The 15,330-nt window shown below is 28.0% G+C and overlaps 1 protein-coding gene across 1 annotated transcript; it reads left to right on the top strand.

Annotated features, from left to right (window-relative positions):
• Positions 1-319: 319 nt before the first annotated feature.
• LOC136075543 (uncharacterized) lies at positions 320-5,101 on the top strand. The gene is made up of 3 exons (XM_065788992.1): positions 320-2,264; positions 2,359-2,466; positions 2,657-5,101. The coding sequence occupies exons 1-3, from the start codon at positions 2,216-2,218 to the stop codon at positions 3,196-3,198; spliced, it is 699 nt and encodes a 232-aa protein (XP_065645064.1). The 5' UTR covers positions 320-2,215; the 3' UTR covers positions 3,199-5,101.
• The last annotated feature ends 10,229 nt before the right edge of the window (positions 5,102-15,330 follow it).

The raw sequence follows: 15,330 nt of genomic DNA, 5'->3' as shown, positions 1-15,330 counted from the left end.
ATTTAATATACTATTTATAGTATATTATATTTATAGTATTTTATATTTTGTAGTTGATGTTTTCAGTGAGTTGATGTTTTCCTAATGTGAATATATTGCCATTATTTTTTAATAGTTGGACATGCATTTTATTATCTTACTACATGATTTTACTATTTTTTGACTATATGTATATATATATATATATATATATATATATATATATATATATATATATATATATATATATATATATATATATATATATATATATATATATATATATATATATATATATATATATATATATATATATATATATATATATATATATATATATAGTATGCAGCAAGCAGTGGAACTTGCAAAAAAAATGTACAGTGAGCAGTGGAACTTGCAAAAAAATTTACAGCGAGTAGTGGAACTTGCAAAAAAAATGTACAGCGAGTAGTGGAACTTGCAAAAAAAATGTACAGTGAGTAGTGGAACTTGCAAAGATATGTACACGGATTTATGGAACTTGCAAAAAATATGTTCAGTGAGTAGTGGAACTTGCAAAGATTTGTACACGGATTTATGGAACTTGCAAAAAATATGTACAGTAAGTAGTGGAACTTGCAAAAAAAAGTTACAGCGAGTCGTGGAACTTGCACAAAAAATATGTACAGTGAGTAGTGGAACTTGCAAAAAAAAGTTACAGCGAGTCGTGGAACTTGCACAAAAAAAAATTACAGCGAGTAGTGGATCTTGCAAAAATATAGAGTGAGTAGTGGAACTTGCAATTTTTTTGGTAGACGGGTCTAGCTTACATTCACGTCGTGTCTATTGTTAATAATGATTATTATATAGTTTCATTAATGGAATTTAATATCTTAATCATTAACTAAAAGCCAAGATGTAAACTAATTAAATTAATATTATGAAACATTTTTTGTTTTTAAAATTTTTTTCAGGTCAGAGGGGGAACCATCTATAACTATCACTAAGCATTATGTGATGTATTTTGAATTTTGGTAAAAGATGCTTTTATATTAAAGTTTATTATTTTAATTACATTTAAATATTTTTTCGAATCTCATTAAAAATATAATTTTTTTTTAGGTTGTGAAAGAGGGGGAGGGGCACAATGACACGCCCCTTTCCCCATCTCTACCCCTTGAAACAAAGGGTGCGCTACTAGTGATGTTTTTAAGTAGAAAAATATAATTTTTGATTTGATACTAGATTTCTTTTTAATTATGAAGATAAATATTTATAAAAAAAAGAGTCATTTTTGACAATAGGGTGTTTGAAAATTTGTAGATAACTCTTGTATCTATCTTTTAATACCAAGATGTAAACTTTTGGATAAGAATTGATTAAGTTTTAATAGTTTTAGTTAATAAAAACTTTATTTTGACCACAGTTTCTTCAACAAATCCTAATGTCAAAAAATTGGTACTTAAAACGTCATAACTTTTTGTAGGGTGGTTCGATTTTGAAAATTTTTTCACTTTTGGATTATTGAAATGAAGCTCTTTTTAATGATATATAACAACCTAGAATTTGATGAATTTAAAAATTTCATGTAACTAACCTATTAATAACGACTCCAAATTAAAACATCAATGTGTAGTTCATAATGGAAAACAAATAAAGACGAAACATTTTGGAGCCCCTAGAAATCCGTTTGATGTTGCCAAAAAGTTGAGAGCTCCAACACCCAGCTTTATAAGTATCTGTTGTTTTTTTTCCTAATTTGCATTATATTGCATAAATAAAATAAATAGATATTATATGTGTAAAAATTTTGTCTTCATCAAGTTTTTGTGTTTTCAGATCAAGTCTTGGTGTTAGATCTAAATTGCTCACTCTAAGACTATTTATTAAAAAAGGTCTTAGAGTGAGCAATTTAATATTAATATATTACATTAATACTTTATTATTTACATGTATGACAATATTTCAGTATTTTCCTGATTTTTATTTTATTGATATCAATGCTCTATTACCGACATCAATAAAATAGAAACAAAGTCAATTTTTTGGTCCCTGAGCTTTATAATTTATTTATTAATTTTTAATTAGCACCAGTAGTTTATATATTTATCGTCAAATCACTACTATAATTAGCGGTTATATTATGTATAACCATTGAATAACAGAGATCTATGTTATCTCGAGATAACTATATACTTAGGTTATATATTATTTACAGGAATCACTTGCAGAAGCCAATCTTTTATCGAACTCTGAAATGGAAGTAAAATGTTCAAATATAAATGATGCAGCTCAGAACTATACAAGTAAATTTTTACGAGTCTATATGATAAAAGGTTGATTTTAAATGACTTTTGATGTTGATTTTCTAGATTTTTCAACTTTATCATTTATCTTTAGTTATGCAGAATTTAAAACCAAAAAATCCAATTGATTTTAAACTTTTGTGGAAAAAAGTCATTAATCAACAAATTGCATTTAACAAAATAGATCGAGAAAAGTTAAAAGGTATTTTTCATTTGCTGAATAATTATTGACATACTATTTTTATTATCTAGTTATAGTGTTATTTAGTAGTGTTCGAAGAATGCAAAAAATGGTTTGACTGTTTGTATATTATTACATATATAAGCATATTATTTTTATATAAAATATTACTATTTAACTATAAACTTTCATTTTTAATTTCTTGTTGAAGTTAAAAAAAGACGCCAACTAGTTAATGAAAAACAAATTATTGATGATGTGGAGACAAAAAAACACCCATGGATATCTTGTATTGGACAATTACAAGCCATAAGTCAAGAATTTGAGCAATGTAATGAAATTTTAAACAATGTTAAGAATTCAAAGTTTCCAAACCCTGTACTCTTTTTGATCAATAATATAGATTACATATCAAGTATTAGAAATGGTATTTGTGATTACATAAGTTACGCCACAAAAGCATTAGGTGACTTAATGATTGGAAATGAACATGACAACATCAATGCAAAAGATAGTTTTGTGGAACATGATCCAGGTAATCGTATTCACAATTTAACAATATTACAACGACAATTTTTAATATCATTAGGACCCCATCAACCTAAACTGGCCAGATATCCCAGAGACAACAATATTCTAGTAAATAAACAACAACACTTTACTCCTATATGGTTTAATGAATTTCCTATGTTGGAGTATACCATTGTAGCTGATTCTGTATTTTTTTTGTCTGTTCATTATTTTCTCAAATAAATGAAAACAGTGTTTGGGTTAATAGTGGTGTAAGGCAATGGCAGAAAATGAAAAGCAGAGGAAAATTAAAAAAGAGAAAATCGAATCAACATTTTTCATCTGTATCTCATAAAAGAGCTATGTTAGATTATTGTGCATTTACTAGCCAATCAAGTGGTGTTGATTTTATTTTTAATAAGTCTGCTCGAGAACTAGCAATACATGAAAACTATGAACAAGAGTTTAATAGAAAAGCAGACGGAATTTTGATTGATGTGGCCCGCACTTTAGGAAGACAAGGGTTGGCTTTTCGCAGCCACAAAGAAAAAGAAAATGAGTCTCAAGATGGCAACTTTTATCAAATAGTTCTTTTACTTTCTAGACACAATGCAATCATAAAAAGATGGCTTAGTGATAAAAGTATGCGTACTCACCATGTTACCTATCTTGGATGTCAATCCCAAAATGAATTTATAGATCTTCTTGCTGCAGAAACTCGAAAAACTATAATTCAAGAAGTTTCCAAATCAGAACTATTTTCTGTTATGGCTGATACCACACAAGATACATCTAACAAAGATCAATTGGCTGTATGTATAAGATATATTGATTTAAACGGCAAAGCTAATGAACGATTGCTTTACTGAATTTGTCGGCCACGCTGTTCCATATATACCATGTCAAGCACATCGATTAAATACCTTTCTTGAGCATAGTTGTGATGCTAGTCCTGTAATTGGAGAATTTATAAATGTACTTGAAAATATTTATGTATTTTTTTCATCCAGTACAAAAAGGTTCAAAGATTTAACAGACCGTATGATAGAAATTGAAGGAAGTTTACAGCTAAGAAATCTATATGGAAAACAAGATGGACTGCTCGAGCAGAAAGTATAAAATCTGTGTGGACATTGCTAAATCCAATTGTTGATACATTAAAAGACATAACAACTTCAGATAAATTTAACAGTTTAACAAAAACTAAAGCTCTTGGATTAATAAAAAAGAGATTAAGTTTTGATTTCTTTGTATCGTTAATGTTCATGAAAAACATCATGTACAAACTTAAATATTTAACCGAACATTTAGAAACAAAAGAATTGAATATATGTGAAGCAGTAGTACTAATAAAAAGTACTGTTTCTTCCTTAACGAATATAAGATCAGATTCTAATAATATGAATAACTTAATTGAAAGCTCAAAAAAAACTGCTCAATTGTATGGAGTTGATCCAGATGCAGATTACAAACTATATCACAGAGTTAGAAGCATGTCAAAAAAAATTGATGATAATTCTGATAATTCTGCAAACATTGATTTGTTAACTTTTTATCGAAAACAATTTAATCAAGTTTTAAATACTCTTTTAAGTTTCTCAAATCAAAATCTTAAAGTTCATTGAGAAACTCAAGCCGATTTTTAGTATCTTACATATTCCACTAAAGTTTACAGCTGCTTCACCAGAAAATTTAGAAAAAGCATTTTCACTTTTTCCTCCGAAGAGTCAAGCTGGCTATTTATTAGACTTTGATGCAGTTGTAGCTGAATGGGAGATATTATGTCATCAATGTTCAAGTTTAGCAACAATAATGGAAGTAATTGAGAAATCTCACGAGTGGAAGAATTTATTACCTTGGGCAAATCAGTTATGTCGCCAAGCTTTAACAGCTCCAATATCTACAGCATCAAATGAACGTACGTTTAGTAAATTAAAGTAGGTTAAAAATAGTTTGCGCTCTACTATGACTACTGAAAGATTAAGTTCAATAATGATGTTAAGTTGTGAAAAAGATATTACTGACAAAATTGATATTGATTGTGTTGTTAAGAAATGGTCTTCCGCTAAGCAAAGAAGAATAAAAGTTTAAAAAAATCAAACTCTAGATCTTTAATTTTTTATATTATTATATGAATATTATAATGTAATTTTAATTTTCTTTCGAAAAGTCTTTTAAATATTATTAGGTACCCTAATAATATTTAAATAACTGGTAACCTAAATTTAGCCTGGTAAGTTAGCTTTTTTTTGAAAACTAAATTTTTTGCACTTAACCCAAAACGGTTAGTCGACGAGTGTACATTTTGCTACGAAATTCAAATTTTAAAATATTTAGTCGACTAGAAAGATTCGCTAGTGAGATTTTATCCGCCTATTGTCTTAATGTATCGTTCCAAAAAAATGTGTTTATGAATAATGGATACAGAGAAAAAACAAATTCTCAAAATATCACGTGACGGATTTTTGAGTCGGTATTTTTAACATATTTCACCCCCTCATATTTTTCCTAGAATCGCCCCTGCTGGCAGAAACGAGAATTTGACCCCTGCTGGCCAAGGAAAACGAGAATTTGACGAGGCAAGCAAATAGAATATTACTATCTGTGTTCTACAAAGTTTATTATTATCTCTGTTTAACTAATACTACCTGCAATCTTATTTTTGTTAGAAGTTAAGACAGTCAATTTTGATTCATTGTAGTTCTTAAACTGGTTTTAATAAACTTAAGCTTTGCATGCCTAAGGCTGTAGTAATTGACACAGTTTTTATAACTCGCAAGTTACATACAGATTTGGAAATACATCCAACAGCATGTAAATTTTCAAAAAGATTAATGCACGGTAGGCCAGAATATACCAAAAGTTAGCAAAAATAGGAATCATCTGCATATAGTCATACTATACATGGCTATGAACAATCTTATGTTTTTAGATTACGGAATCCAATTCTGACTTCAAAATTGAGTCTTGACTAATCTGATTTGCGCGCTATTCAGTAGCACAATTTTTTTTGTTTTTTGTGTTGCAGCCACTTTTAAGCTTTGTGCCAATTCAAAACTTGAGTATGTCTATGATTGTGTCAAATGACAATGTTTTGCAAAATGTTTTGGGTATGTTTGTTTCCAAGCCCCAATCACCTATATTTTTTGTTTGGAGTTTGCACAACTTCTGAAAGTGTCAAACTTATGTAACACTTAAATGTAACACAAAAAAATCTAATTGTTATCATTGCAATAGTGTTTGTTTGCATATAGTTAATTGAATAGTGTTTATTTGCGATCGGCGTGCTATATGGTTGCGCAACATGCATTTTTTTAAATTTAAGATAATTTCAAAAAAAGATTATTTGGAATAATCTTTAGAGTTATAAAATTACGACCATTTAAAATTTACAATCCCCTAATTATGAGGAGGGTGAAAACTTTACACTGTCATAACTTTCGAAATCTAAAAGGTTGTTAGATGAAATTTGCAACATTTTCGTTAAATTTAAAACCTCTTCATGAATTTAAATTTAGCGTGAGATAGTAAAATATTATATTTCATTAACTTATTTCCCTCGCATTTGGAGTAAAGTACCAACTTTTGGTGTTTTTTTGTTTCCAGGCTCTAACCACCGCAACTTTTTTGCAAAAAATTATCATTGGTTTGAGCTTTTTACGAATTGTAGAAAATATTTTTTAACACAAAATGTGAGACATGTGAAATATGCATCTAATTACATATGTAGTTGTGAAAAATCAATTTTTTGTTAACTTTATTTGTAAACTCGATATTGAAAGTCAATCTTTGACAACATACAGCGATGGAGGAGGACAAGCGTAGACAAACAATTTTATTATTTAAATTATGGTTAAAGTATTAAAGTATCTTTTTAAGTTATTTGTCGTCACTAACTTGGTACTGCAAACAATGAAGTTCAGTATCGCAGAATTTTTTTAACGAAAAATCGTTAAAAATGTAAAAAAAAAAATTAAAAATCTTTGTTTTTTGAAATAATCTTAAAACTATAAATAAGTATGACGCAATGATGATTTTGATGATGCAACCAACAAAACTCTTAAAAATTTATAGGCTACAAAAACACGCTTGCCGAACCATATACTCTAAACACAAACAAGAACATGCAAAACCACTTATGAAAAATATGAAAATGATGGATATATTTGAAATAAATATATATTAGCATCTAATTTTTATGTATAGATTTATTTATAACCTCTAACCAGGAAACTTTAACAATAAGTTTGAAAAAAATCTAAATGAAAATTATAATCTAAAATCAAATGTAATTTGATTATAGATTAATAAATTTTTATTAAATGTGATAAATTCTCAGAATATTGTACATCTTATGAAGGACCCACATTATGTAATGACTGTCAAAAGGAATATAAATTGATGGTGAAGTCCTTTAGTTCGTCTAAGTTTCAAACAAAAAAAGAAATTTTCAAGATGTGATCATAAGAAAAACTTACATATTAAGTATTTGTATGACTATTTTAACGGTTAACTTTTCTTCGTTTGACTATATTTTTTGTTTTCTGTTTTTTTATTTAATTGTTTTGACTATTTTAACGTTAACTTTGTACCATTACGATATAGGGTTTAAGTCTTTATAAAGGGGCTCTATGAAAAGATTGTGATCATGTAATGTTTTCCGTATCTTCTTTGAGCTCCACTCTGCTTTAACTTTATTTTAATTATTATGACGAGGATAGGCTATTTCTAAATGTCACAGCTACATTCCCAATATTTCCAGATTTTTCACGCTTTCTGCAATTTAAGTTAAATTTAAATTAATTAACTTTAAGGCGCCTCAAAGTCAAAAGTTGTTAAATTGTTAAACTTTAACAATTTAACAACTTTTGACTTTGAGACGCCTTAATGGTATAACACATTGATCAAGTATATTATTAAACACTCTTCATCATTTATGTATGCATTTTGATTGCAAATAACTGAAAAAAGCAATATATTATTTTCCGTTTTGACCTTTTTGCTAATTACTTTAAAAACTACTTAAAAGCTATACTTGTAATTTTAAAATATTTTGCTCTCTTACTCTGCATAAAAATCTTATTAGGCAAACAAGAAGATTAATCATATCATTTTGTATTTTTTTAAGTTTAAAAACATTTATTGCTAAATTCACACTCAGCAAGAAGTTTAACTAATCCCATAAAATTTCTACTTTTTATGCTCCAGCCATTCAATTTAACCACAAAATGTTATGTGTCTTTCATCTATAAGGTTTGTAACTGAATTAATTTTTTTGTTCTCAAAATCAAACGTTTAATTTTTTCTCATTTTTTCGATTTTTTATTGCATTTTTTATAGTGACCCATTTCTGCATACCTTCTGTATGAACATTTCTGCATACATTCTGTATGAACATTTCTGCATACCTTCTGTATGAACATTTCTGCATACCTTCTGTATGAACATTTCTCCATACCTTCTGTATGAACATTTCTGCCTTCAAAATAAGACTTTCTGCTTTAGTAATTTTTTAATTCTTCTTTGCAGTAATAACATATACAACCTCAAGCATTTTAAAAATTGTTTGTAAATGTTGAAAACAGCTTGCAACGAAAGCTAAACACCCCATGAATTTAATGTTCAAAAAATCAAAATATTATTTTTCCGTTAATTGCTATTTTTCGTTAATAGCTTTAAGGTTGAGTTTAAAAATGCTGCAACAATTTTTTCTTTATTTGATGACTTTAAGTTATGTTTTTAATCAAAAAAAAAAAACAGCCTACATGTAAAATCTAAACAGCCTACATGTTGGCTGTGACAGACTAGACAGTGACTTATTTTAAAACAGCGTTATTATCTCAAGTATTATCAGCGCTATTATCTACAAATTTAAGTTTAATAATTACCAAGATATAACTGGTTAAACTTGTGAGATTATTTAAAGTAAAATTAGAATAGGTACTCCACAACAAGGGTACCTTAATTCAAACTATGAGCACCGTTTAAAAAGTAAATATATAACTAATAGAACAGGCAGATTTTTACTTGAAAAACAAAAAAATTAACACTTATAACCCAAATAATGTGTCCAATCACATTTCTGAAATCCATATAATATATCGTTTTACAGTCATTCTTAAGCGTTAATAAAGTATGACTTTGTATCGAAATTGGATCTTCTAGTTTTATATTTACATAAATCTCCTAAAAATTGACTGTAAATATTAAAAGAAATGATTTTTAGACTATTTATGACTCAATGGATTACTTTTCCACAGTTTTAGGGTTCCCCACAAATGCTGTATTAAGTTACCCCATAATTGCTAATAGAAAGTAATTGCTTTATTTTTAGCATTAATTTGTTTTTCAATAGTTTCGTTTAATGAAGTGAAAAGCTTATGAAATGTAGTTTAAAAAATAACTTCACTTACCAATAGACTCATTGAATAACATGCCTTAAAACTTAGCAACTTTAAAAACTGATAAAATAATTTGTGATTATGTTGCAGGCCTAATGATATTAAATGATATAATTTTATTTTCAAAACATAACTACAATAACAACTGTTTCACCATATGGAAGTGCTTGTCACAACTCTTAAGATGCCTCCACAATTATAATGTTTCATGGCCGCCCATTTATTATAATGCCTCACTCTCCCCTACATCTTTTTATACAATTTTAATCGTACTTATGATAAAGTTCGCAACCTGCAGTTACGGACCTTTACCGTATATTATTTCAACCACAACACAGGGCCAGAAGGTGGAAATATGTGATTTATAGAAAATGTTTTGATACAGTCATATGATACATCATTAAAAAGCTTATTTATCAAGCTTTTCAAAAATGTATATGATATGTACAGACATTTTATTCTATACATTAATCAACAATAATACAAAACAATTTTGCACAGTTTGAAAAAATACCAAATAATAATAATTAACTTTTAAAATTAGTTGTCAAGCCAATATCTTGTTGTGTTTTTAAATTAACTGCATTTGCGCTTTAATCTGTATAATATTAAAATTTATAATCTGTATAATATTAGAATTTATAATCTGTATAATATTAGAATTTATAATCTGTATAATATTAGAATTTAGAATCTGTATAATATTAGAATTTATAATCTGTATAATATTAGAATTTAGAATCTGTATAATATTAGAAATTATAATCTGTATAATATTAGAATTTAGAATCTGTATAATATTAGAATTTAGAATTTGTATAATATTAGAATTTAGAATCTGTGTAATATTAGAATTTATAATCTGTATAATATTAGAATTTATAATCTGTATAATATTAGAATTTATAATTTGTATAATATTAGAATTAAATTTAGAACTATTCTTTTACTTTCAAACGAGCTATAACAACACTATCGTGCAGGTAACAACACTATCGTGCAGGTAACAACACTATTGTGCAGGTAATTATATTGTCAAAAAAGTATAGCTAGTATATATATATAAGATGATGTGATAAATTGTACCCATTTATATTTATTTTTACTAAGTAAATTGGAATATACATTTTACTCCAAAGTCTTCTAGTGTTTTGACACATGCAATAGATAGTTTAATATGTGTATAATGACTTAATACAGCTTCAGCACATGTCAGCTGTGTCTCTATTAATAGATTGTGCATGGCCTGTTATAGCCCAAAATTTGTATTGCGGCAAAAACATATTTGCATACTAATATAATGATTATTTTTGTCTGAAAAGAGAGTCAATAAACAAGCATGACAAGTATTTTGACATCTATGTATTCATTATGCATAAGCCTAATAACCTACAAATATCAAACTCTGGTTTTATGGACAAACTTATTGATGCTATGAATTTGGATTGCAACAAGGAGCAATTACGAACTATAATAACGCATCTACGATATAGGTGGCGCAAGTCATATAGCAGCATGGCTTGATTTGAAGAAAAGAATAAGAAATGCCTAAAAAGTTTTGTTCCTGAAGATTTAAATGTAACATTAATACCTTTTGGAAGACCAATTCAGGCAAACTTTGATGACTACTCTACTAAGACCAAATAATATAAAGTTTGTCACTTAAATAAAGTGTATTCTGTTTCTACGTTACAATTTGCTTCAGAAATTAAAAGGAGAAATGAAAATCCAACTGAAAAAATTTTAAAAAAAAATAGTAGAATGTCTGAAGATGAAGCTCTCTGTCTTCTTTTAGATGCTAGATTTACAAAAGCTTCTTACCAAATTATTCGAAATCAAGCAGTTGAAAAAAGGAGTTGATATGCATCCTCCATATAATGATGTTCGGGATGCAAAGCTGTTATGCTATACAGCAGATATATCTGTCTCAGATTTTTTAGCCGAAATAAAACTGCAAGCTTTGGTGAATTATACAGCAAATAGAATATGCAAGGCACAGTATGATGTTCTCAGCATTGAAGGCACTCCAGATTGATATTTTCTGAGATACAAAATAGGACAGTCCAAATATAAAAAAATATTGCAAGGAACCGTAACGAGAGATTTAAACAACTAGCAGGCACTATTTATTCCTTGCCAAGTGCCATTGGACCTGTGTGGCTTTTCAGATGGAAAACGGTATCCAGCTTGGCGAAATCCACAACCATCGTCAACAATGTACTGTAGACCTCTGTGTTTTAAATTTGAAAAAGAAACGAGAGCAGTCTCTAAATTAGAAAAAGATCTCTTTAGGCTGGAGATTTCAAACTAGCAAGATATTGAAGTTGGTATAAACAATAAAAAAATCAAAATCATCATATAGTACACATTACTATAAGTGATGGAAAAGTTCACACTGCCCTTTCAGATGTTAAAAATTCTAGTCAATGCTATGCTATAAGTGGGGCAGGTACCAAATTAATGAATGATATGGACAAAATGATTTTGAAAAAGGCTATGAAAGGCAGTTATTCATTTGGTTTATTATACTTACATGCTTGGATACGTTTTATAAATGTTTATTACATATTGGATATAAAATGACTTTGAAAAAGTGGCAGGCAAGAATCGTAGAAGATAAATCTATAGTAAAAGTATCTGTAGCAACAAATTTAAAATTGATTTAAAAATTAAATGGACCTAATAGTTGATGTTCCAGAATCTGGTGGTAGTGGAACATCAAATCATGGATATACGGCTTGAAGAGCATTTCAAAATGCAGAAAAGTTTGCCGAAATTTTAAATATTGGTGTTGGACTGGTTCTAAATTTGCATGTTATATTAGCAACAATTTCATGTGGTTTAAACATTGACACTAATAAATTTGAGGTTTTCTGTTTAAAAACAGCTTGAAATTATGTTTATCATTATCCTTGATACTATATGCCATAATCTCTTCCTAAATTTTTAATCTATGGTTCTAAAATTATTAAAACTTAAGCCATCGGTGAGCCACTTCAGAATACATACCCATTGGTACGTATTCTGAAAAAGCTCAAGAAGCAAGCAATAAAGACTTTCAAAAATATTGTTATCATTTTGCAAGAAAACCATCTTGTGTGAACGCTAACCAAGATTTGTTAAATCGACTACTGTGTACATTTGATTCATTTATTGCATCTATGAGAAAGACAGCAGCAAGTCACACCAAAACAAAAAACTTACCAGCTGGAGTTATTGACATATTGAGGTTATCCACAAATGATATTGTTTTATAAATGTGTCTTTTGTATCTATATAATTTTGGAAATTGTGTGTACCTATATGAAAGTGGGACTGTAAATTAAAAAAACTATTAATGCTCAATCATATTAAAATCATCAAATTAGTTTGTATACCAACTTTAGAAACATTTGGTTAAAAATAATCCTTAAGAACAAAGCATAAATATGTGGTGGCCATAGCAACCACACAAATAAGTAACCATGCTCAATTAAATTATAATCTTATAATTACTTTATATACCAAATTTTGAGGCCTATGGGTGAAAGGAAAAAAATTTATGACTTTTTTCCGAAAAAAATGGGATTCTGATCCACTGTGCACAAATTTAGTTAGCGACATTTTTTGGGTAAGTACAATTGGTACAGAAAAGCAAATTGGGAGAGCAGATCATTTATATGGTACAAACGGCAGAGCAGATTATAAAATCAGCTGAATTCTTACATGTAATCTGTTAAATAAATTGGCAAACAATGCATTGCACAAAGTACTTCAAATCTAAAGTTAATCCTAGATTCGATTTTGGCATTGTTTGCCAAATTATTTAACAGATTACTTAACATAAGAATTCAGCTGATTTTAGACTCAAGTCTCTATACAGACTTCAAGTGTCGATTGAGTCATTAGACTCTTAGAGACAAGACTTAAGTCTCTTTAGAAACTTGAGTCTTGTGCACAAATGTTTTTTGTGTTACTTAGTAAACGTCCTACCAATGATAAAAGTGATCTGCCATATTCTAATATGTGATCTGCCAAAGATTTAAGAGATCACATGTTTGAATTAGAATTATGTTAGAGTTAGGTTGTTTGAATTTCCGCAAGTTTAGCTATTATGTACCACGTTTGATTGAAGATTGGTGGTAAAAAGAATATACGATCTTTAGTTTTCTTGCCAATATGTAGTTTTACATCAACCTTCAATCATACGTGACACATTGTACCTATATTGATTCTTTCTACCACTAAGTTTCAATATGAAATGCATTGTTTCTCATAGCATATTCGGCAGATCACAAAACAATAATAGTTTTGTTAGATTATTATTGTTATATATGTTAGATTTAATTCTAACATTTTTTCTGCCGACTTATTTGGCAGATCACAAAGAATTCAGCTGATTTTATAATTCGCTCTTCCATTTGTACCATATAAATGATCTGCTCAGCCAAACTGCACTGTTGTACCTACCTATAGGTACATGTGTGCCAGTCACATGCCCTTTTATAATTATCTAACCAGTAATGGCAGGCTTTAAAATTATTTACTTTTAATAATACTCTAGTTCTGACATTCTTTACTTTCTATCCAAATTACTCAAATTATGTGATTTCGTTCATATATATCAAATTGTCTATTTATTGGGAATCATAAACAAGTAAACCTACTTCTCTTATTCTCTTATTCCTAATATGTTTTTTTTTACCACTAAAAAATTTCTTGTTGTTATATTAGATATTTTTGTAATCCTAAACAATCCTAAACAATTGTTCAATAACGTACGGTCATAAATCTATTACAAAACAGTGCATAAAGTTATGGAATAATTTACCTCTTCATCTTAAATCATTAAACTCTATAACACACTTGTAAAGGTTTTTGATTTGTTTTAAGTCTTTTTGCTTTTTTGTTCAATAGATTGTTGAGTTTTATTAATATTATTATTGTTATTATTATATGTGATCTAAATATTAATTAACTGTTATACTGTCATTATTACTTGCAATTATTAATATTTTATTTTTAATATTATGTTATTTGTATAATAATAATATTTAATTTTATTTTTAAAATAATAACATTTTTTGAACAAATGAAATATAATGACAATATGGATATCTTCTCTATAGATCTACATTACCCTCTAGTAAGCCTTAACTTATCCATAAATCTACATTATCGCCTATTTACGTGTGACAATTAGCAACTATTTATTATATCATTATAATCTAACTTTAATTTAAATGTGCAAAATTAAATGCACAAAAAGCAAGCAAAATCTAAATAAAGATGGGCAAAGTACGTTGAACCTCATCCAAAAGTTTTGAGCTTTGTAAACGACTTGGGCCTGCTGGACGGAACAGCTGTAGCTAAAAACAAATTGAAATGTCTTTTGTTAATATTTATTGTTTCGTTAATATTTTTGTAAATATTTATAATATTATTATAATCTAACTTTTATTTAGATGTATTGCAAAGATAAATACAGAAAAAGCTAGCAAAATCTAAATAAAGGTGAGCAAAGTGCATTGGACCTAATCCAAAAGTTTTGAGCTTTGTAAATGACTTGGGCCTGCTGGGTGGAGCGGCTGTAGCTAAAAACAGATCAAAATACATTTTGTTAATATTTATTATTTCGTTATAACTATTGTAATATTTCAATTATCATAAAAACAAACATTATTTGAATTTTTTTGTGTGGGTTATTATTCTGTATAAAAATTTCATAAAAATATATAGAAAAATACAAAAAAATTATTTACGACTCTCAGCAATTCCACATGCACATTTTATCGAGGAAATGCAGTTTTATAATACCTATGTCAATAAAAAAATTTTAAAAATTATTTTGGTAAAAAATATATGTTCTTTAGGATAATTTTTTTTTACTTTTTTTTTTCTATTTTATGAATTATTTCAAAAATAAGAGCGTCACGGCGTAACAAATCTAGGTCACGTTGTGACGCGCATATTTTGAGCTATATCTGTAAAAATT

This window comes from Hydra vulgaris, chromosome 01 (assembly GCF_038396675.1).
Source record: "Hydra vulgaris chromosome 01, alternate assembly HydraT2T_AEP".
In the NCBI taxonomy this organism is placed as follows: Eukaryota; Metazoa; Cnidaria; class Hydrozoa; order Anthoathecata; family Hydridae; genus Hydra; species Hydra vulgaris.
The sequence above is the reverse complement of the archived record's forward strand: the minus strand, read 5'-3'. Positions and strand labels throughout refer to the sequence as shown.

Bases quoted from the DNA above. Each gene is read 5' to 3' on its own strand.
- LOC136075543 (XM_065788992.1), top strand. From the start codon at position 2,216: ATGGAAGTAAAATGTTCAAATATAAATGATGCAGCTCAGAACTATACA. The intron at 2,265-2,358 runs GTAAATTTTTAC...ATTTATCTTTAG, and splicing joins TGCAGCTCAGAACTATACAA to TTATGCAGAATTTAAAACCA. The intron at 2,467-2,656 runs GTATTTTTCATT...TTCTTGTTGAAG, and splicing joins AGATCGAGAAAAGTTAAAAG to TTAAAAAAAGACGCCAACTA.